Below are 23,187 nucleotides of genomic sequence, written 5' to 3'. Positions count from 1 at the left end.
AATTTGAGAACCCCTGTTCTAGAGCATGTAATTGATTCTTGAAATTAAACTTCTATATTATTGACAATTTGATACCTATTCAGTGATACTGCTATTCTATATTTCTTACAATAACTTCAGTACAAAATTTCTTCTGTACGTGATGATTCAAATATTAACCATCATGAACTTCATCTAACAGTATAAAATAAAGTTTACTGTAGGTAACATTTTCATTCAGTCAAGTACTGTTCAGGACTATTTGTTTGCCTAGTGCTCTGTGGAAGAAATCTGACCCGTGGTGCACCAAGTGCTGCACCTCTGTACATTTAATTTTCTCTCTGTACAGGGTACTTTTATATACGTAATTATAATAAGTGTAGATTATGTTCTTTTTACCCAAATTTACCATGAACTATAGTGTTCATAACTATTTCTTTGAAGGGTTATGTATGGGCAGCTCTGTCTTTCTGTCAGCTGAATAACTTGCCAAGGTTATAGCTGAGTTGCAGTCTTAAGAAACTTTACGGTATTAATTAGTTAAAGCTAGAAATTTAGTGCAAATACATTAAACAAATGCATTTGCACACATTTAATAATTATACTTTCTTCTGCCTTCCTTATCTTTAACTTATTCAACTGCAGGAGTCACGGAATAAACATGCTTTCATGTAATCAGTAAGGTAACTGAATGGTTTCTTCTTTTGCCCTCTTCCCCACCACCTTCATTTTCGTAATCATAAGAGTCAACTGAATTTGTGGATAGTTCCGTCATATTGAAGTACCACTTATCAGGCAAGTGTTTCTCAGGTTTAGACTGGGTTGTGAATTACTCATCATTACCAGTTTGCATACTAGAATTCATTCTCAGATTTGTGGTGTGGTTATGCCCAGGATCATTCTTCTGTGGATACAATACTGTGGTTGACTGCAGTGGTGGTTGGGACAACTTCGTTCTTTTCGTTATCTTTGTCTCGTTGCTGGATTGGGTGGCGGAACACTCAAATAGCTGATTTTTTCTCAAACTTTGGCAGTTTTGTTCCAAATTATGGTTTCTTCACATTGATATTTAAATGCTTCCTCTGTCACACGTGGTAGCACTGGATGTAAAACTATAGTGTTCCTAACTATTTCTACCAGCCTGAAAGTTATTTTGCAGATTAGGGTTCTTATAAGCATCTTTCTTCTTACTTTTTAAATAAGTTTTCTGTCAGAGTTTGAGTGCTCGCAGAACAAAAATCTAGCCTTGATTTGTAGAAGATTTTTTCGTACTGTTTCAGTTCAGCAGATAATTATTCCATTCCTCTTAAATATATGTAGCATCTTCCCTTGTATTTCTTTTCATCTGTGCAGCTTTGTCAGAAGCAAACAAATGTATCCAAAACACTGTGACTTCCTTCATTGTGGATGAGAAATCTTTTAAGTTGTTCATGACTGGGGTGTAAAACTCTTCCAAAGAGAGAGAGGCTTTTTAGTAAGCTACTCACTTGTAAAATGAGTCATAGATTCCAAGCCAAAAGGGACCAGTGTTATCATCTAGTCTGACTTTCTGTATAATAGAGAACATACACTTCCCCATTAAGTCCCAAAACATATTATTTTAGAAAAAACATCTTGAAAAAACATCTTAAAAAAATCAATCTTGATTAAAAATTGACTATGATGGAGAGTTCAGCAGGGCCTTTGGTAAGTTGTTCCAATGAATAATTACTCTAACTGTTTTGAGTGGAGGTACGCTGTAGTTCCAGTTTGAATTTGTCTAACTTCAACTTGCAGCCATTGGATCATATACATTTATCTGCTAAATTGAAGAGCCCAATATTAAATATTTGTTCCCCACGTAGCTACTTACAGACTGTAATCAAGTCACCCCTTAGCCTTCTCTTTGTTAAGCTAAATAGACTAAAGGAGCTCTGTCACTAAAAGACATGTTTTTTTAATCCTTTAATCATTTTCATGGCTCTTTTCTGAACTCTTTCCAATCTATAAACATTCTTCTTGATTTGTGAGCACCAGAACTGGGCAAAGCATTCCAGGAGTGGTCAGAGCAAAATACAGTGGTAAAATAGCCTTTATTCTTACTCAAGATTCCCCTGTTCATGCATCCCAGGGTTGCATTAGCCCTTTTGACCACAGCATCTCACTGGGAGCTCATGCTCAGGTAATTAGATAGAAACGCCCATCCTATAAGCATGCCTTGTGTTCTTTATTCCTAGATGTATATGTATATATTTAGCCGTCTTAAAAATGCATATTGTGTGCTTGTGGCCCATTTATGAAGCAGTCCAGATCGCTCTGTATCAGCGACCTGTTCACTTCATTATTTAACATTCCCTAAATTTTTGTCACCTGCAAACTATCCTTGATGATTTTGTTTTCTTCCAGGTTATTGATAAAAAACGTTAAATAGCATAGGGCCAAGAACTGATCCCTGTGGGCCCCCTCTAGAAACACTCATTCAATGATGACTCCCCTTTTACAATTATTTTGAGATGTATCAGTTAGCTAGCTTTGAATTGAATTCATTTTTGCCATGTTAATTTTATATCATTCTGTTTTTAAATCAAAATGTCATGTGGTACCAAGTCAGATGCTGTACAGAAATGTGTTAGCTCAGCGCTATTACCTTTATCAACTCAGCTTGTAATTCATCAAAAAATACTGTTAGTTTGGTAGGATCTATTTTCCATAAAGCCATGTTGTGTGGGGCATTAATTATATCACACTCGTTTAATTCTTTATTAATATTGTGACAGTTAATGTGATTTGACTGAGGGGACAAATGAGCTGAGTTTTTTGGATGCCAGGGTACTCAGCACTCTAGCTGATTCTACATCAGATAACTACATGCTGCTTGCTAAGGTGTTAACTTTATATCGTACTCTTTCTTTATCTAGCTTTGCGTGAAAAGAGGACTGCTGTTGTTGCACAGCTGAAACAGCTTCAGTTAGAAACTGAGCCAATTGTCAAGATGTTTGAAGACCCAGAAACTACAAGACAAATGCAATCTACTAGGTAATATTTTCTTTAATACTCTACACATTGTAGGAATTCATCTTCCAAGATGCCTTGTTGGACCAGTGCAAAGAGGCTTTCTAATTAACAGTTGTCAGTTTGAAGCTGAAAATCTTTGCTCCCTTTGCCTGTACCGGATGTTGATATTTATGCTGTGATGTCTTGGACCTCCATATGATGATATTCTGCTTTCCATTAATAATGTCTCTGTGAGGGAGAACTTATACTTCAGGATGTTGTCCACCAAAGTGGTTAAATACAGAAATAAAAATAAATCATCTTGTAAGAAATGTTTTATCATAATTTAAATATTGTTTGTGTTTAGGTGATGAAATAGATAGAAAGGCCTTTGAAGTCATCCCTGAAAAGCCCAAGTGATATGTTAATTTTCTGCTATTCTTTTTCCATAACACCTTCAAAGTAGAATGTTGAAGTATCATCCTTCCAGGCACATAATTGGCTGTTGTAATCACCTTCAGAGGTGATGAAAATAACTTCTTAAACAGCTAGAAGCATGAGCAACCTGAGGCACTTCATAGGCCTGCCAGTTCAAGAAGTGAATCTGAGGGCTTGTCTTCACTACAAGGGTAAAGTCAACCTAAGTTATGCTACTCCAGCTATGTAGCTTAGGTCAGCTTACCTCAGTGTCTTTGCTGTGCTCCGTTGCTGGGAGACTCTCTCCGATCAACTTCCCTTACTCTTCTCTGAGAGCTGAAGCACTGGGGTCAACCTGAGAGTACCCTGCTGTTGATTTAGCAGGTCTTCACTGGACCCGCTGTGCAGTGTTGATCTCCCTGTAGTAAAGACCAGCCCTGAGAATTGCAGACTATTTTCTCCTTAGTGAAGAATGTTATATTATGTGCAACACCTGAACCAAGTTGTTCAATACCTTTTATTAGGGAGTTTCAGAAAATGTCAATACCTGAATTTCACCCTTTCCCCCCTCCCCCCCCGAAAAATATTTTTTTAATGCAGCATGTCATTGCAACTCCTTAATATTTGTAGTACTCATGATAAATGGCATGGACAGAATGGCAAGATAACATTTCAGAATTCTGATTAATTTGAGTTGTTGAAATATTTCTGGACATAAAATGTAATTAATATAATCACCAGTTTCAAAAAAAAGCACAAGTATTCCCCTTAGCCCATGTGAAAAGGACTTATTTCTTAAATATCTTAGATTATGTCCTGCAAATACACCACAATGAAAAGAAAATATATTGATGCAGCTAATTACTAATATCTTCCTCCTGCAGTTGAATCCATGTGGGAGTAACCTTGACCCATATGGAATCCCATTAACCTCAGTGAAGCTCGATATGAACATGTATTCTTTCATGGATCTGCTTGCAGGACCTTGGCAAATATTTATAATAAATAAGGCTACAAGAAAATTGTGGGCTGTGATTTCTGTTGTAGAAACTGCAACTTTCAACACTTGCTGCAACTAACAGTTCTCACCACAACTTTTTCACAATATCACTCACTGAAACCTGGTCATGCCGCAGGGGTGGCAGAGACAAATTTCAGTGAGTGGTGGTGTGACTTAGTGAACATGGGGTCAGAGGTGAAAGAGGTGGAGTTGGGGTTGTGTTCCCTGGAGGGCTCACACTTTGCCCAGGTATGGTTCTGCCTCGGCAAAGTGGCACGGGTCAGGCCTGCTGAGCCTCAGCGACTCCTGCATGACTTAAAGAACTTTGCCTCTCATGGCTCCTGGTAAGTGGGGCTAGGTGGGTGTTGGGTCTTGTGCCTTCCACAGGATGTGAAGCTGGGATGGGGAGCCTCCAGGGATCTCTGCACTCAGGCCAGCTCTAGGATGCAGGGGTTTGGGTGTGCCCATCGCCCCCAGCCCCTCTCCGAATTGGAGGAATGGGTGGGGGAAATCCAGCTCCTGATAAAGGACCCTGCTGCCAACTAGACATCTAGTCAGTAATAAAGAAAGAGTCTAGGTCCTGCATTCCTCGAGCTTCCCCTACACCCTCCACACCTCTGCCCTGAGGGACGTCCCCACCTTTGTCCTGAAGGCCGCTGTAACCTGCAAACCCTGCCACATCTCTTCTTTTTTTGTGTGTGCTTGTGGTTTGTTTGTGGTGTTTGAACTAAAGACACCAAAAACACAACCTTAACAATTGTTGCCAACTTCTGAACCAAAAAAAAAAATCTCAATTTTCTTACAACCTTAATAAGTAATGCTCAAGCTGAGTCACTCTAAGAATTCTAGGAAAAATTAGGCAGTAAAAAGTATAGTTAATAACAGTTTACTGGAAGTGAAATTTTGTGGTGTCTGCTATATTCCAAAAGGAGTAGAATTTTGCTTTTTGAGTCTGCCTTTGTTCTCACATGATACTGGGGCAGGCTGTATTTTGGGAAATGGCAGACTAAAATGATTAAAATGTATTTATGTATACATAAATTTTACTATTTGGGATTTTTTATAACTATAAATTACCGTAGGACGTACACATTTCCATATTCACAGGTGAGAACTTACAGTAAATTGACCTTACTCCATAGTAATTGTATTGCTCACCAGTCTTGGGTCGGTGCTGCCCAGCTGACCAGGACCCCATGTAATATGAGTTTTGAGGACAGCAGTTCACCTCTTTTCCGGAAAAAAAACCACAGCAAAGGGGTATGTTCTTTGTCTTCTGTGGTCTTGTCATTTTTTTTGTTTTTGTTTTGTTGCTGATGGTATAATTCTCTGCCTGCTGCGCCAGTCATAAAATCAACTCAAAACAGTTAAAATAGAAATGTCCTGAGGTTTTCCTCGGGACATAAATTAACTAAACCTATCTTCTTGCTTCAGTTTGTAGTTTAACAAATAGTAGGAGATAGCTTTGTGCTGATTAGTACTTCAGGCAGTTATAGCTATTTTGTTTAACTGTTCTCTTGTGCATTCTTTTTTCTTTCCATTTGTCAGCTAAGACATCTGCTGTTCAGTTTGAATCTGCTTCATGTGTGACTTGCCACTAAGCCATAGGGATAAGTTCCCTATGGTATATCTGGCTAGGACTCTCCCAAGAACTGTCATCACATCTTTAGGGAGTTCACATCTCCAAAGTTGTATAAGGAATACCCTCCTTTCTTGATAAATCTGCTGACTAGAGGTTATAATGGAGAATCATAGACTATAAGGTCAAAAGGAACCATTATGATCATCTAGTCTGACCTCCTGCACAATGCAGGCCACAGAATCTCACCCACCGACTCCTGTATCAAACCCTTATCCTGGAGGATGGCATGGACTGCAATCTCAGCAAGTTTGCAGATGACACTAAACTGGGAGGAATGGTAGATATGCTGGAGGGTAGGGATAGGATATAGAGCGTTCTAAACAAATTAGGAGGATTGGGCCAAAAGAAACTCGATGGGGGTTCAACAAGGACAAGTGCAAAGTCCTGCACTTAGGAACTAAGAATCCCATGCACTGCAACAGACTAGGGACCAAATTGCTACTGTATCTTTTTTTCTCTACTTGCACATTGTGATACGTTTGCACTTGATAAGCTGTGAGTTGCTGCACACCACATCTGCGCTGCCTTGAAGGGAATCCTGTTTCTAGTAATTCATTACCTGTAGTCCCTCATTGCTTCAGAGCTGTTTTGAGGGATTTCCTGCATACCTCAGATGTTGGAAGGTGATCTGACCACTTAAATGTTCCTTTGTGATGTATTCCCATCATGAGAATCTATGGATACTTTTTGCTATCTTTTCAGTTCACACATGCATTCTTGCATATCTTATGACAGTACAAATATTTTAAGGATGCTGTTGTTCAGACAGATATCTATGATTAAATATTGGTGCAAGAACAAGATCCTGTTAGAAAATGCTTACAAGAGTACATACACGTGTGGCCTTGAGAGGCACAGGTTCAGGCAGCCTCCTCCCTGAGATTTTGTGGCAAGGTGCACAATAGGAACAGAACTTTTTAATTTATCTCACGACACTTAATATCCTTGTTTTTGATCTAGAAAGAACCGTTCATGCCACATATAATAGGGCAACTTTTCCTACTAGTTGTAAAGTGAGATCTTTAGAACAGCATGCAGATGCTTGCTTCTTGGAGCTTTGCAAACTCTTCTGACTTGTAGATTGATTTAGTCAGTTATACAAAATGCCTTACTGAGATCAGTTAGCACTCAACAAGTTGGGGATTCAGAATGACTTTTGTTTTTCAAGGTCTGTTGCCTAGATGTTTAAGGTCGGCACAAAGTGAATTGAAAGCAGCCAGATATTTATGCTGGAAAACTTCCCTTGTCTAGAAGGAATCTGTGTGAGAACTCTACCACCGCCTGTGTGCAGGAAGGCAAGGGAATGTGGTGGATCAAAGGTCTGCTATGTCTAATTTCCTGCTGGCTTTAGGCATGGTTGAGAATCAAACCCTATGTATCCTGAAAAGCAACACAAGGGATAGTTGCCAGTGCCTGAAGGCTCATTTTACCTACCTAAAAATCTCAGTGTACTGTGACATAAATTGTTGAAGCTTCCGTGCATGTTCTACTTGGCTAGTGGTCTTACAAACTGCATGCTAAAATGTAATATTGTCGTCCTTACTTTTGTGGAATTCAGTACAGTGTACTGAAGTGGTGCATATATCAGATTTTATTATTTTTTACATTGGTATTTCATTAATATGATGTAAAAATATACTGTTGTGTTTCACACATCATTGTGAAGGGTCTGCTCTTGTAGTTTAGGCTTAAAAATTGTCAGCAGCAACTAAAGGGAGTTTTCTTGTTTCATACGGGGATACAGCCCACCCACTAGATAGGTCTTTTTCTTATTGTATATGGCACGTGTTGACACTCACTGCTGTACTTTGAACTGGTGGAAGTTCTCATGTAAAGAAGAATTATAATGTTATGAGTACTCAACATGGGGAGGGTGTTGAGTTTTTGTAAATCTGAAAGTTTGGCCAAACAAGGGAGATATCTTTGAGGGAGCTCAAGGTGTCTGTCCTTGTTACCTTATGGATGCTAAAGTGATCAGGGCTATTTAATTACTCCAAGTCTCAATTTTGAAGTACACTGGAACCTCACTAGAACACAGGATTTGGGATCCATGCGTGGTACCGCATTAACGCGGGGACCACTTTAAAATGAATTGCAGTTAAAATAATTAAATTTGGGATCCATGGCCATGACCACGTTATATGCAAATTTGCGCTATATAGACACGCATTCTAGCGGGGTCCAGTGTATATATTAGAATGGGTATATGGGATTGGAGTAGCCTTCCAGGACCTTGAGTGCCCAGGTTAGCATAGGAGATGCATAAAAAAGCTTTTTCCCATAAGGAAGTAACTTGTAGACTGAATCTGACAGCTTTATTCTTCCCAGATAAATATCTACTTATAGTAGATGGCAAACTGTGTTTACTTAGTAGGTGAGAATGAATTTTTAATATGTAAAACTGCTTAGTTCAGCATCTGGGGAGTACACAGTGAGACTGGATTAGGACTTAATTTTTATTAAAAATCTGATCCCCATTTTTGAGTGAAAACTCATAAGGGAAATTGTTAATGTTTTCCCTCTGTATTGAGGTTTTTAACACTCTCTTTATCGACTTAAACTTTTTAATTATTCTCAGTTTCTTCTGTGAGATCTGTAGGCCGACCAGATATTTGCTTTGAGCCTGGGTTTAGGACCACATTTCAGGAGGAACTCCAGAATTTTTTCTCCAAGCAGCACATATGGCAGATTCCAAGTCTCTTTGTAGGAGAGCTTCCAGAGGTTTTTTAACAATGTCTGTTTCTTCATCAATTTTGATGTTTTTCCCTTCAAAATCTGCTAAACTTAAAAAAAAATTTTCTTCCGGCTTTCTGAGGAGGATTTGAAGAACACTTCTCCTAGACAGGCAGTAGGCCACACAAACTCAACCTTCAGCTACCTTGTGGGTGAGGTCTATGCTGAGATGGTTGAGCAGGCTGTCATAAACAGATAGCTAAGGGTTAATGTCTCTTTCACCTGGAAAGGAGTAACCTGAAACACCTGACCAGAGGACCAATCAGGAAACAAGACTTTTTCAGATCTGGTTGGAGGGAAGTTTTGGGGTGTGAGTTCTTTGTCTTGGGTCTGACCCTCTCGGCTCTGAGAGTGATTTTTCTATCTCCTGGCTTTCTACTCTTCTGTTTCCAAGTTGTAAGTACAAGGATAGTAAGACAAAAGGTTTATATTTTCTTTTGTATTTACGTGTGTGTAGTTGCTGGAGTGTTTTGAATTGTATTCTTTTTGGATAAGGCTGTTTATTCACTTTTTTTTCTTAAGCAATTGACCCTGTATATTGTTATCTTATTACAGAGACTATTTTTAATGTCTTTCTTCCTTTTTTTTTATATAAAGCTTTCTTTTTAAGACCTGTTGGAGTTTTTCTTTAGTTGGGACTCCAGGGAATTGAGTCTGCAGCTCACCAGGGAATTGGTGGGAGGAAGAAGTCAAGGGGAAAATCTCTTTGTGTTAGATTTACTAAGCCTGACTTTGCATACCCTCTGGGTGATGGGGAGAGATTAGATCTCTCGGTATTGGGGAGCCTGGGAGGAAGTACCAAGGAAACAAGGGGAGGGGGTTATTTCCCTTTGTTGTAAGACTCAAGGCATCTGAGTCTGGGGGTCCCCCAGGGAAGGTTTTGGGGAGACCACAGTGAACTAGGCACTGTATAATTCCTGGCTGGTGGCAGCTTTACCAGGTCCAAGCTGGTAACTAAGCTTGGAGGTTTTCATGCTAACACCCATATTTTGGATGCTAAGGTCCAGATCTGGGAAAAAATGTTATGACACAGGCCACCTGAAAGCTCCTTTCCCTGAGAACAGGCTAGAATCAGTGGCATTGAATGAGGGTATGTTTTTTTTAAACCCCTCCCTGCTTCTCACCTACATATTGGACATATTTCACTGGAACTTTCCTTAATTACTGAAGCTCGCAGAAGGAAGAAATTCCTGCTCCCAGCCAGCGTGTAGACAAGATCTGTGCTGAGGCAGTTGAGAAGGCCCCAAAGTGCACCCTCTCTCCCACAAGCTGTTTTACTTGTGAGGGCTCAGCTGCATAAGAGGTACCAGTTGCTGTGACCTCTGATACAAATGACTCAGTTGTCTCTAGTAGCTCTAGCTTGCTCAGTGTGTGTGGTCTGTTCCCTTCCCTAAAAGATGGCCTTACCTCGTTTCCCCTTCCCGGCTACAGGGGTCCCACAGGAGGCCATGAAGTGGCTGTTTTCCTTAGGGAGGCATGCAGGACACATGCCTGCAGACTGTTGTTTCAGACTCCCAGGTAAAGCACTCTCCCCCTCACAGGATCGCCTTACCCTTTGTCTCAGGGTATGTCTACATCTACAATTTTGCAGCGCTGGTTGTTACAGCTGTATTAGTACAGCTGTATAGGGCCAGCGCTGCAGAGTGGCCACACTTACAGCAACCAGCGCTGCAAGTGGTGTTAGATGTGGCCACGCTGCAGCGCTGTTGCACACCGCGGGGAAGGAGACCTGCTTGGAGGGGGGGTCAGGGAACGCCAGAGCAAACCGCGGGGAAGGAGACCTGCTTGGAGGGGGGGTCGGGGAACGCCAGAGCACACCGCGGGGAAGGAGACCTGCTTGGAGGGGGGGTCGGGGAACGCCAGAGCACACCGCGGGGATACCTGCTTATTCCACGGAGGTCAACAAAAACGCTGGTGAGTGTCTACACCTGATGACCAGCGCTGGATCCTCTACACCCGAGGCACGACCGGGTGTACGGCCAGCGCTGCAAACAGGGAGTTGCAGCGCTGGTAATGCCCTGCAGGTGTGTACACATCCTAAGTTGCAGCGCTGTAACCCCCTCACCAGTGCTGCAACTTTGTAGTGTAGACAAGGCCTCAGGGGTTTGGCCCAGGGACTGGTGAATATGTTGCTCACAATCAGTTAAACAAAGGAGAAATCTCTAAAACTGGGGTTTTGAGCATGGTACCTCAGCCTTGGCTAATCTTCCCAGAATTAAGCACAAATAAGGGTCTAACTTTACAGGTGCATATGTTTTTAGAGAATGAAAGACCTGTTTTTTTTGTTTTGTTTTGTTTTTTTAAGCTGCAAATGGAAGGAGAGCTTCAATTTTTCCTCACCTGGTTTGAGGGTATGAGTAAGGTGAAGTGAAAATTCCTAAGGACTAAAGGTCTTCATTACTCTCTGCCTGCTGCAACTTCCTTAGTAAAGGGCATAATCATACCAGCTGGCAGAGTATTCCTGCCAAACACACAGACTGGAGAAATAAGATTGTCACTCAGACTAAACTTCAATACATCCACATGAGCCTTGAGAATATTCTCTTGTCTGCATTCTCTTATCGTGGAGATCTTTGTTCAACTGGAAGGCCATTGTTGAGCATGTTCCTAAGTAAATAAATTACATAAAATCTACCTTTAATGAGATTTCATTTGCAATTTTCCAGGACTGATGCATGTGCTGACATTCGAACTTCCAAAGGCTTGTCCTGGGAACAGCTGTTGTGCCATGATAAGAAACCATAATTGCAGAATATCACCTGATATCCTTCCAAATATTTTGTTGATGAGCTCTTTGAGTGTAAAGACAAAGCAGTCATTGAGCACTGATATTTTAGACGTGGGATTAAGTCTCTCCCTCCTTCCAGTGAGAGAGTCTTCAGGAAACCTTATCTCTGTTTCCTTTGAAGCCATTTTTCTTCCTGGTTCCAGTATAAAGGTTGCCCATTAGGAGGAAGCCATTGGTCATTTTTCTCAGAGTTGGAATACCAAGGCTTGGATTTGCTCGAAAACCATCTAACCCCTAAAGTTTGTCTCGAGTTTCCAAAGTTGGGGAAGCTCTCCCCTCCCCATGAGGGGTGATTCTCATGGGAGTAAACTATCCAAGCAAATGGGTGCTTGACACAATCAGGGAAGGATATTCAACGAAACTCATATATTTTCCCAGGAACAAGCACCATTGTATCAGAAGAGGAAGGGTATAGTAGTCCATGTCCTACACTTTGGAGAACTAGAACCAATTCCATTTGGAGAGAGAGATTTTGAAAAAGGCATAACATTATTTGTGGTACAAAGAGAAACAATGGTATACAGCCCATTTTGTATCTCGGGTCTCTCAACAAGGAGATTGATATTCCAGGGAAAATAATCTAATGCTATCATTACAGCATTGTTCCCCGAACTTCAGAATATGAAAATAAACCTCTGAGATCTATTAAGGATATGATTGGGTTGAGTCACATGGATACATCAGCTTCTGCTACAATAAGAAGCATTTTTAAAAGAGTACATCACTTTTGGACTTGTAAATTCTGCATGGGTATTAACGAATGCCATGTGATCCCTCCCTTCATGTGAAAGGGATATTACCCTTGTCAGGCCAGTCTTCTCATTATGTTACTTAGGGCCCAGCCACAGTTGATACCAATCTTTAGAAACATGGCAATGTTTGGGAGAAAGGTGTAATGGAACAGGGTGCCCCAATTACCCCTTATGCTCCTTTCAGTTCTCCTTGGTAAGTTGAATTCTCCCTCCCAGTGAGTTATCTATGACTTTATACAGTGCACTGTAAAGACTATTTGTGGAGGGAACTGAAAGAAAATTCTGGTTTGTCTGGGAATTTTCATTCTAGGACCTTCCGTGTCACAGTCCGACTCTCCCGCAGAGGACTGCATTATGTCTAGGGTTTTTTATAGCTGTTGCTCGCGTTTGAAAGGAGGAGAGTGTTTCTCTGAGAAATCCCTACGTTTCATGTCAGTGTGCTGCTGCAAATCATTGGAGTTGAATAGCAATATTAGATTTTTATAGAGTATGTTTCCAAAACTGAAAAATATTGTTGTTTGGGAGAGTTCACCCTGATGGACTGTACTAAGATCAGACTTGGAACAAAAATCTGGCTTGTTTCCAGTTGCTGTGGGAACAGGGATCCATTGTCAAGACTGTCTGATGTGGAGAACCCTAGAATGAAAATTCACAGCTAAGTCAATTATCCTTATCCCTGTTGCTCTTGTAAATGAAGTATCAATAACAGCACAGTTTTGATCAATGCCGTATCTTTATTTTTTCAGCTTTTAAGATGTTAATATATATTTGACCTTTTAAGTAAGTCTTTGAATATAGTCTGAGTTAAAAATTAAAATAAATAAATAAAATCTATTTCGCTGTTATCCAAACTGTATTTGCTCTGAACAAGTCATGGCTAATTTCTGGTACAACACCAAAAATAGTAAAAAGTCCTTGGCTTGTTTATGGTTTCCTGGAGATCCTTGAAAAACTGATGATCTCAAATTTGTAAATTAGTAGATGTCCTGAGTGAAGATTAATTTGTCTATAAAGTGCTTTAAGATACTTTTGTAATTTCATAAATGCAGTATAATATCGTTATTGATAATTGATTTGCATGCAAAACTCCCCCACACCCAAGTTCTTAGGATGCAGTGGATTGTTTCTTATTAACAGCATGGTTGTTTTTTCAGCTAACAGTAGCACTAGTGCAGTGCACAGTAGTGCTCCTTAAAAAATGCAAGTCCCTTTTTCTCACCTTATAATAACTTGCAAAGAAGCTGAGCTGTTTCTCTGCATCACTCTTTACTGCAGAGGGTATTGCAGGAAGGTGCCTGCATTGAACCTGCTCTTTTCCGGTAATAAAGATGAAGTGCTATCACAGATTGAGGTGTCAGAAGAAGTGCTGGACCAAATTGATAATTTAACAAGTTACCAGACACGGAAGGTGTATATTAAAGAGGTCTGAAAAATCTGAAGTATGAAACATGTGACCAGCTAGCAAAAATATACAATCTCATTAAGAACAGCTACCATATGGAAGAGTACCAAATATACCTAAATATAAAAAAACATAGTTCTAGGGGTGATTTGGGGCTGACCAGTAAGCCTTACGTCTCTTCTTGGGTTCCTAGAAAGGTGATATGAGAGAGAGACTATGGGCATGGAAAAACTCTCCTCTGTAGAACAATTGAAAAGAGTGGGGTGGTTTACCTAAGAAATCAGATTACTAAAAGGGGACATGATAAAAGCTTATAAAATCATGAATGGTAGAGAATGAAGCTTGGGTGCTTCTGTTCTCCCTGTTGCATAACCAGGGGTCACTCAATGAAATGGAAAGGTGGCAAATTCAAAACTGACCAAAGGGAAATATTTTTTCACCAGCTGCATAATTGGATAGAACTTAGTTGACATAGGATGTAATTTATATGGAGAACAAGAATATCCAGAGTTGTCACAGTGAATGCTAAATTCTTTTAGTTCATTTGACAGCTCATCATGGCTGTATGGATTCACAATTTATTCTGTATACTCAGTCCTCTTGGTTTGTGTGGGCCTTTCATGCAGCAACAGATTTTTTTAAAAAAGTCATAGGGATACTCAGGGGAAGTTAAAAAAAGATTGTGTTCTCCTTTTAATAGCTTTATTTAGTATTACACAGTAACTTGTGATGGTCAGTTTAAAACTGATGTTTTACAGATCTTTGTTTTGGTTACAGGGATGGTCGAATGCTCTTTGATTATCTAGCTGACAAGCATGGTGTAAGTATTATTTTATTTTTACATTTTAAAATATGTAAAAGTAACAGGTTAAATTATATTCAATCCAACAGTCTTGCAATATGAAGAACATGGCACCCTGGCCTATCTGTCTAGTTTAAATGTAGCTGATGCAAAACTTCTTGCATGAAAAATATTTAAAAGCTTAAATTGAACTAAATGTGTTACAAACTTATGAAAGCAAAGAAATCTGGATATTAACTGCATCCTTAAAAACTTGTGGTTATGCTTAAATATTGTAGTACTTTCTTCTAAGATTAGTGTTGTTACTGTATTCAGCAGAATTAATAAAGGATGAAGTAATTGTTTCAGTTTCTGTGTTTTAGTTTGTCTGGTCACTGCTATCATTGCACTTATCATCCAAAGACCCTGAAGCTCTTTACAGGCTACTTATATATCTGTAATTAAATGCGACTCTACCCACTGTTGAGTCATTCCACAACCCATTGTTATACAATCTCTTTCATAATGAAGACAAACATTTTGTATTCTTTTTCAGTTTAGACAGGAGTACCTAGACACACTCTATAGGTATGCAAAGTTCCAGTATGAATGTGGCAACTATTCAGGAGCTGCAGAATATCTCTACTTCTTTAGGGTTTTGGTAAGTAGTTGTTTTTTACTTAAGTATTTAGGCCACTTTGTTTTCTGTAAAAATTCTTAAATATCCTGATTTATAAACTTCCTGAGACAATTATTCAATGCAAGAGGAATACTGAAAAGATACACGAGCTCAGAACTAGTGATTTTAATTAGTTATTTGCTAACAGTTTCATGTTCTGTTTCTGATTATAGGGGAAAACTCTGGCCTGTGTGCAGTAATCTATTTAAATTGCAAGATCCTTTTGTCAGGGAACATTTTCATTTATGTCTTGCACAATGCCAGTCATTCATAAATAATGATATTGTGTAGTAACTGTTGAAAAATAACTTTTCAATCACTAAACTTGTGAAAATGTGATTTTTCTGTAAGAGTTCAAGCTTATTTGCATTACAGTTGTCTTTTTATGAATGCTCTCCAATAACAAAATCCAGGATTTTGTCTATTCAGGTTGATATGAGTGTGCCTGCCATTTTGTTACTTTGGTCAGTTCTTGAGATCAAACAGAGAATTCTATTTACAAGAATTCTCTGCTAGAAGTAAATGTAAAACACCTGCCTAATTTCAAGAACGGAAAAGTGAAACAAACGTTTCTCAGTATAGCATATGTATGAATTGTCCGAAACCTAGTTTGTATGTTTGTTTAGTCTTATCACACCTGACTGTGATCTTTAGAATTGCAATGTTAAAATGAACACTTTTAGCAAAATTTTCAAGTGCTAATTTTTGTTCTAATTTAAGTTTTAAAATTTGTAAAAGTTGTAACTCACTGTATTAGGTACTTCCTGTTTTTTCCTGTAAATCTAAACTGGAAGAATATTATAAACTGTAACAGCTAAGAATAAGCATTTGCAATCTAATTCCTGTGTACAAAAAGTGATGGTGAAAAGTTTACAGGTAAATTGAAGGTAATCTGTGGTAATGCTGAACTTACAGCTTCCTATAAAGAATTCTATCTGTCTTCCCTTGAATATTATGGAGGATTTAGAAGAGTAAAAATTGTACTTTAGAAATGTTAACAGCTTAAACAAGGATTGTAGAACTAGAGCCATGGTTTCATTACAACTACATGAAAAGAGTTGGTTATTCATATCATTTGTTAATGCTGGGAGTGAATTCTGAGAATGAAGATTTAGTGTCCCAGCACAGTAAATTTATTGTTACTGGTCAGTGAGTGACTGTGCTGTTGTGCTAGCAAATGGAAATATAAGGTAACTGCTGGAAAATCCAGATATTGAAACTGTTCTAGCATATCCATCACTGAAAGCAGTTCTCTATGAAGAGTCAACTGTAATGACATGGAGTTGAGCCAAATAGTGCACATGAACCTTAGCAGCAAAAAGTTCCTGCTGAAGTGCAGCAAAAAGCTTTTCACATTGGCACTTGGAACATGTGTAGTTCTAATAACGTTATGTTCCTTTCTAGAATGTATGAGTGGTATTTGCAAAGTAATTCCTAGTAATTGTGTATATTTACTGTATTTTGTTGCTTGCCGTTAATCTATATTTCTTTTTACTACTTTCTATATTTTATTTAATCTTTTGGATAAAATTCAGTGGTTCTGCTTATTCTGTTAATTTGCTACAATTAGATGGTAAGTGGGTTCCAAAGCGAATAACTAATAGATTTTCACAACAATAATACAATGTTTTGGTTTTTTTACCAAAATAAGGCTGAAAGAGTGGGGAGAACGTATTTCAGTATCAGGGTAGCTTTTGACAAGAGGAATCTTATGTGACCCATTACTCATCAAACCTTTTTATACAGTAACGTATTCAATGAGGTGTACGTTTTATGTGTTTGTGAAGAACTATTTTTTTGTGTTTTGTTTTGGATAGAGATGCTATGGGCATCATGGGCAGTTGTCCTAAATCCTCTCCTTTGTGTTTCAGAATTTGAGCATTAAAAAAAAAATAAAATAAAAAAAGCTGTACAGTGGTTCTTAAAAATTACTCTTGAAAGCAGTTTTAGTAAAAATAATGTATGGTTCTGGTATGTTAGTACCTTGAGCAGATACTTATGTTACTTTTTTTGGTGGGAGAAGATTCATTTAAAGTAGTGGTTAGTGAAACATAAGCTATGAAAGAACCATTGTAACTGTGATCTGAGATTAGAATTTGACGCTGTGAATGACCTAGTGTAGTTCAGTGTTGTATAAACTAAACCTGATTGACCCCAGAACTACCCTTACTTGAAACAGACTTGGTGAACTGCTCTGAGGAAAAATAGCTTTTAGGGGGTTTGGCCATGTTCAGGGACATACTATCTAATTTAGTAGGACGTGTTTCTTTTGCCACATGCTTTTATATGAAAGGATTTTCTACCTCTTTGAGGTGGTCTTTGCATATACTCACTTGTGGGATGTGGTTCTCTAGGGGCCATTGAGTTTTGGGAACCTCTTCTAAAAGCATTGCTTGTTAAGGCTGCGCGAGCAGCTCTGTATGGCACCAAACATTTGGAGCTAAAATTATTAAAATGCCAAGTGGTCATCAACCATTTCAGTGTTATCAGTTTGAGTACCATCAGTGTGTGTGTGTGTGTGTGTTTAACCAGACTTTTCTGTTTTAAAAGGAGCAGATTTAATATAGTTAATAGTTTTACTAGTCCTGAAATGGTTTTAGATCAGTCATCCCCAAACCTTTTACCTTGCGGCCCTCCCTCCCTCCCCTGAAGCCAGGGCCGGGAATGGGGCCATGATTCCAGGAGAACCGGAAGTGGACAAGGGTAAGCGGGGCTTGGACCAGGAGTGGAGCTGTGGCCGGGGCCCTGGGTGCAAGGCCAGGAGTGGAGTTCGGTGGTGCTCGCTCTCCGTCCCTCACGGGGGCTGGCCCTGCCCCCAGCTGCTCCCACATGAGTGTTTTGCTGTGCCCCCCTAGGGAGCGTGCTATTTTTTATTTACCAATTTTTTTACTTAGAAAAGCTTAGGCCAAGTGATTGTATGGAATTTTATATTTTAAAAATAGTAGCAGCAGGTATCTAATACATTTGACCAAGTAAAAGTGTTAAATTATTGTACTTATTGTAACTGTGTTTACTAATTTGAACAGGTTCCATCAACAGACAGAAATGCTTTGAGCTCACTTTGGGGAAAATTGGCATCTGAAATTTTAATGCAGAACTGGGATGCAGCCATGGAAGATCTTACAAGATTGAAAGAGACTGTAGATAATAATGTAAGTGAAAGTTTGATCACATTCATATATTTAAGCTGAAGGGTGGGCAGGCTAAGAGAAACATGAAGAAATCTTGCCAGTTTAAAAACACTATCTTTTTTTGGAGCTATCTCTCACTTTGCTCTGAGGAGCTATGGTTTACATTGCTCTTTTGCAGTCTCTTCTTGCCAAGAAATATTTGCAAAGGAGCCATTCCCAGTCCTCATTTGTTGGACAGAAGACCCCAAGTGTGGCTTTTTGGGGGCAGTGAAAAAAGGAAAAAGAGCAAAAACGGTAAAAGAGGGTCCTGGAAGACTCTTTGAAAAGAGAGTGAAGAGACTCAAACATACATGGAATTCCATTACAAAATCTAAGCCAGGAAGAGGAAATAAATGAATGTCAGTAGAATGTTTGTAAAAACACTGATTTATTGAAATTAGTGCAATAAAATATTTTATTTGAAATGTCATATAGCTAAAAATCTCTTGCTCCTTAAAATTGTTCATGATTCCCTTTCATCCGATTTGAAAATGTTTGTGAATTTGAAAGATGCTTCCGTTAAACTAAAATTTAGATAAATCCCTATCATACAGGCATGTCTGCAGCCTGCAGAAGGATTAAATTAAGGGTGGGGTATCATCAGAAGAATGCATGCTGGGGCATCACAGTATGTGGAAGTTGTTTTCTGGTTGAGTACCGAATAGTATTACTATTCACTGTCCCTATAAGGCATGAAGATGCATTACAATTTTCAAGGCCACATTTGACACAAAAATAACATCTGTCTGAAAACAGTATAAACTAATCTGTGTGCATTAACTGATAAAGATTTGAGAAGATTTCTTTATTTTTGTGTTCAGTATTTGTCATAACTTTGTTTAGTTAGTTTCTTCTGTCTTTTGAAGAAAGGGGATCCTGGCATTAGCCTCAAAGTAGCTGTTGTAATCTCCCTCAGAGACTGGGCTTTAAGGCAGTCAATCAATAGTTCTAACACTAATATTTCAAGAGCTATCTGGAAGTGCTATTTCTGCAAATGATGACACAAATATAGTGTAGTTTGGCAGATAGGTAAACTTAAGTATGCCAGATTTCCCAATGTTATCTGTAGTTTGTGGGTATCCATCACTATTATGTTTGAATTGTCACCAGGATATCTGTTATATTTGAATTGCTGTGAGGAAAATGCCGTCCATCTTGTCTTAAGAGATAGGATTGATTGGGCAACTTCAAGAAGGCTTGGATTTTTCCTTAAGTCAGAGTTGCATCTAGATGTGTCAGCATGGAAGAATAGCTCTACTATTCTTATGGTATAATTTGACAACAAAGTTAACACTTTGGTAACACATTCCTTTAAGAATTATTTAACAGTGATGATTAAAAACATATGAAAATTGTAACAATACAATTTGTTGGGAAAAATATGGAAAAAATTATAGTTTCCTCTGTAGTATCTTAGGGCTAGTCTACACTGGCCGGCAGCGCTTTAACGTGGCTTGGGGAGTCGCGGCAGAGCGCTGGGAGAATGTTCTCTCCACGAGGGGTGTGACTCCCAGCGCTGGTGCACTGTCTACACTGGTGCTTTACAGTGCTGAAACTTGCGCTCAGGGTGTTTTTTTTCACACTCGGGAGTGAGAGAGTTGCAGTGCTGAAAAGTACCAGTGTAGACAAGCTCTTAGTAATGTGGGGTGGTCATAAATGGTATGTGTGTGTATATGTGTAAGTATGTAGATGGAGAAATGACGCTACACAAAGTTTGCTATGTTTGTGCAACTATTCCACCACAACATTCACTCTTGAAGTGAGCAGTATTCACTCATGACTACCCTTGTTAGTATGAGGGAAAATCTAGCTACTGGAATGTTTGTCAGATATCTACTTAAATTTCTGACAGTGGCACTGATTGCCAAAAAATGACCTGAGAAGAGTGGGTTGATTTATGGTGTCCTTTGTGTGATTTCGAGAGAGAAACTATTTCAGAGCGGTCTATTTTTAAGTGGTTGTCTCTCTAAATGGAAATCTTGAAGATTTTAGTACATTTTCAAATGTGTTTTGCATTGTCTGGCTGAGTGGTCCGTGATGCCAGACAAGTTCCTCTTCATCTTCTAACTCCCCTTTTTAAAGTTTCTGAATCTATATGGTTACAGCAGATTGTGCCAGACTTTGGTGGCTAGGGGAAATTTCATAAGGAAGAATATCTGTGCTAGTACTATGATCGCAGTTTTTAATGCTAGGATCACTGATCTACTGTGCACGGTCATTACCTTGCAGCTTTCATTGTTTGCCAGTCTGTGGAGGTTGCTGAGTTAACCTGCCAATGAAGTGGTTGGTGCTGATGGTGGGAGCTGAAACTAATTTTTTTTTTTTGCAGGTGGGGGAGTTGAATCCCTTCCTTTAGCACTTCTGTTACTTAAGTTTTACAATCTTTATTTTAATCCTGGGGTGGGGTGATGATAATGTATTATCACCCTCTAAGAGTATTGCAGTGCTGAAAGCAGTATGTAAGGGTGTAGGCAGTGATGAGCTGGAGCTGGTTTGCACCTGTTCACGTGAACCGGTTGTTATATTTAGAAGCAAGTTTAGAACTGGTTGTAAAAGGAGTGGACAAACTCCAGCCTGCGAGACCGTCCGATCTGGCCCGCCTGAGCTCCTGGCTGGGGAGGCTCCCCTGGCCCCTCCCCCACCTTCCCCCCCCTCGCAGAGTCCAGCGCCAGCACTCTGGACTGCTCCTGAGCAGTTCTGCAGCTCCTGCCGCTTTGAGCGACATAAGGGGGTGGGGCCGCAAGCTCCAGCGGGCTGCGTGGCATCCATACATGCTGCCCCGAGCAGTATGGTAAGGGGGCTGGACCGGGGCTGGGAGGAGGGGTTGGATAAGGGGCAGGGAGCAGCTGGAGGCAGCAGAGGTTCTGGGAGGGCGGTCAGGGGACAGGGAATGGGAGGGGATTGGTGGGGGGGGCCCTAGGGTGCAGTTAGGGTCGAGGGGTCTTGGGCTTGTACTCACCAGATGGCACTTAATAACTGGTTCCCTGCCGGGTTGTTGCCGGCACTTCAGCAGCAGGTCATTCACTCACTCTGGGTCTTCAGCAGCACTGAATGACCCGCCGCCGAAGTTCCACTGAAAACCTGGGGCGAGAGAAGGACGTGCTGCCAAAGTGCCGCCGAAGACCCAGTAGGGAACCAGTTATTAACATTCTGGCAGCTTATCGCTGGGCGTAGGGGGGAGAAAGGCTAACGCTGTGTGGGAAACAACTTGTTCTGCACTGTCACCTCCTATAAATTCATGAGAGCCATGAACCAAATTCAGAATGTTAGAGGAGAGATGGAGCGTTATAGACATTACTATGATGATCCAAGGAGAACTTCCATAGTATAGTCATGTTTTCATTGCATATTATCTGCACCAGTTTAAAATTTTATTTTGTCTTGTTTTCAGTCAGTCAGCTCCCCACTCCAGTCTCTTCAGCAGAGAACATGGCTCATCCACTGGTCTTTGTTTGTGTTCTTCAACCACCCAAAAGGCAGAGATAACATCATTGATCTCTTTCTCTATCAACCACAGTAAGTTGCTTGTAGTGTAGACATTAACCTTGTAATGAGGCAGAAAGTGGGTGTAGGACAAAAATATTTAACAATGATATGTCCAGTCTTTTCAGTCTATGGGCTGAATATATTTCAAAAAGATTCAGAGGCTGCGTTAAACACTTTATTTGCCTACGTTCCATCAGAGCTTTTTGAATGCCTCACTTCTTTTCCTTAACTCTGGCAGCCCAACAGGGAAGTTAGTAATGGAGTAGCAAGAAAACTATGCTGCTTCCTTCCCTTTTCCCTCTCCTTAGGTGCACAGGTTGCCAGTAGGGAAGGGACAGCAGCCATTCATAGCACTGCCATTTTACTCCGAACCTTCTGCTGGGGCTGCTGAAGAGGTAGTATCATCTGCTTCCTTCCCTCCCCGTTGTAACTATAGGCCTGATTAACAATTTCATGATATGGCTCACTTTCAGTTCATAATTATGTACACATTTTCTTGTTGGTCTTTTTCAAGGGCCGCAGTTGCCTCTGAGCCACAAGATGGATACAGTTGCTTTAGAATTACAATGTGTGTATGAGCCGAAGAATGCAATATTTAATATATACACTATTGTTACTAGATGTAATTTTTAAACATGTACTTGTGTGCTTAGTTTTGTAGAGGAATATTAGTTTTAACTTGGATGTAAAGCCTCCTGAATGAGTTTAGTTATTTATTTTAAAGTTACAGGCCTCTGATGTGGGGCAGCTTCTCCTCCTGGCAAGCTTTCTCTGGTTTGCCGTCGGAGAGGCATATGACCAATGTGATGTCCTTCCATTTGCTCTGAGCCACAGGGGAAAGGGGTAATAGGTAGCACTGAGTGCTGCTGAGTCTTGGTGCACATTCCACATCATTGTGGTAGAGCTGGAAGGCTAATTGTGGATTTGGAGAATGCCTTCATATCACTCCAACAGTTCCTGTAAAGCTCGCTGGTCAGTTTGGGGGGTAGTTAGCCACTGTAGCCACTCTGCACCTCTTCTGAGACTTGTTGCCCGAGAGCTTCAAATGAGCTGGGAGAGCCCATAGCAGGGAAGACTATAGACGGGGGGATGTAGGGAATTGCTGTGGCAGGCCAGCTGATCCTCCGACACATTATTTCTTCAGCTAGGCACAGGGAAGGCAGAATCTATACCCGCCCTCCCACCCCAACTCCCTGGGTTGGATAACTCTCTTCTGCACAGTAAAAAGCATCACAAACCAAGTAGTCTCACTAAGTCCCTCTGCAGCTCTGTATAGGTTTAAAAAAAAAAATCGGTGAAAAGAACATATAGCCCTTAGATCTGTGGTCAGCACTGCAGTAAAAGACCCATAGCTGGCTTGGGTTATCTGTCTGAGGCTCTCAGGT

The 23,187-nt window shown here is 40.0% G+C and overlaps 1 protein-coding gene across 1 annotated transcript in view; it reads left to right on the top strand.

Moving 5' to 3' along the window:
• EIF3E (eukaryotic translation initiation factor 3 subunit E) overlaps nt 1-23,187 on the top strand; it is a 61,681-nt gene that overhangs the window by 5,514 nt on the left and 32,980 nt on the right. The window contains exons 3-7 of the mRNA XM_050941050.1: nt 2,877-2,994; nt 14,464-14,506; nt 15,024-15,128; nt 18,173-18,298; nt 21,708-21,832. Of these exons, the coding sequence (XP_050797007.1) occupies nt 2,877-2,994; nt 14,464-14,506; nt 15,024-15,128; nt 18,173-18,298; nt 21,708-21,832 (517 nt within the window). The remainder of the gene's footprint in view (nt 1-2,876; nt 2,995-14,463; nt 14,507-15,023; nt 15,129-18,172; nt 18,299-21,707; nt 21,833-23,187) is intronic.

This window comes from Gopherus flavomarginatus, chromosome 2 (assembly GCF_025201925.1).
Source record: "Gopherus flavomarginatus isolate rGopFla2 chromosome 2, rGopFla2.mat.asm, whole genome shotgun sequence".
In the NCBI taxonomy this organism is placed as follows: Eukaryota; Metazoa; Chordata; order Testudines; family Testudinidae; genus Gopherus; species Gopherus flavomarginatus.
The sequence above is the reverse complement of the archived record's forward strand: the minus strand, read 5'-3'. Positions and strand labels throughout refer to the sequence as shown.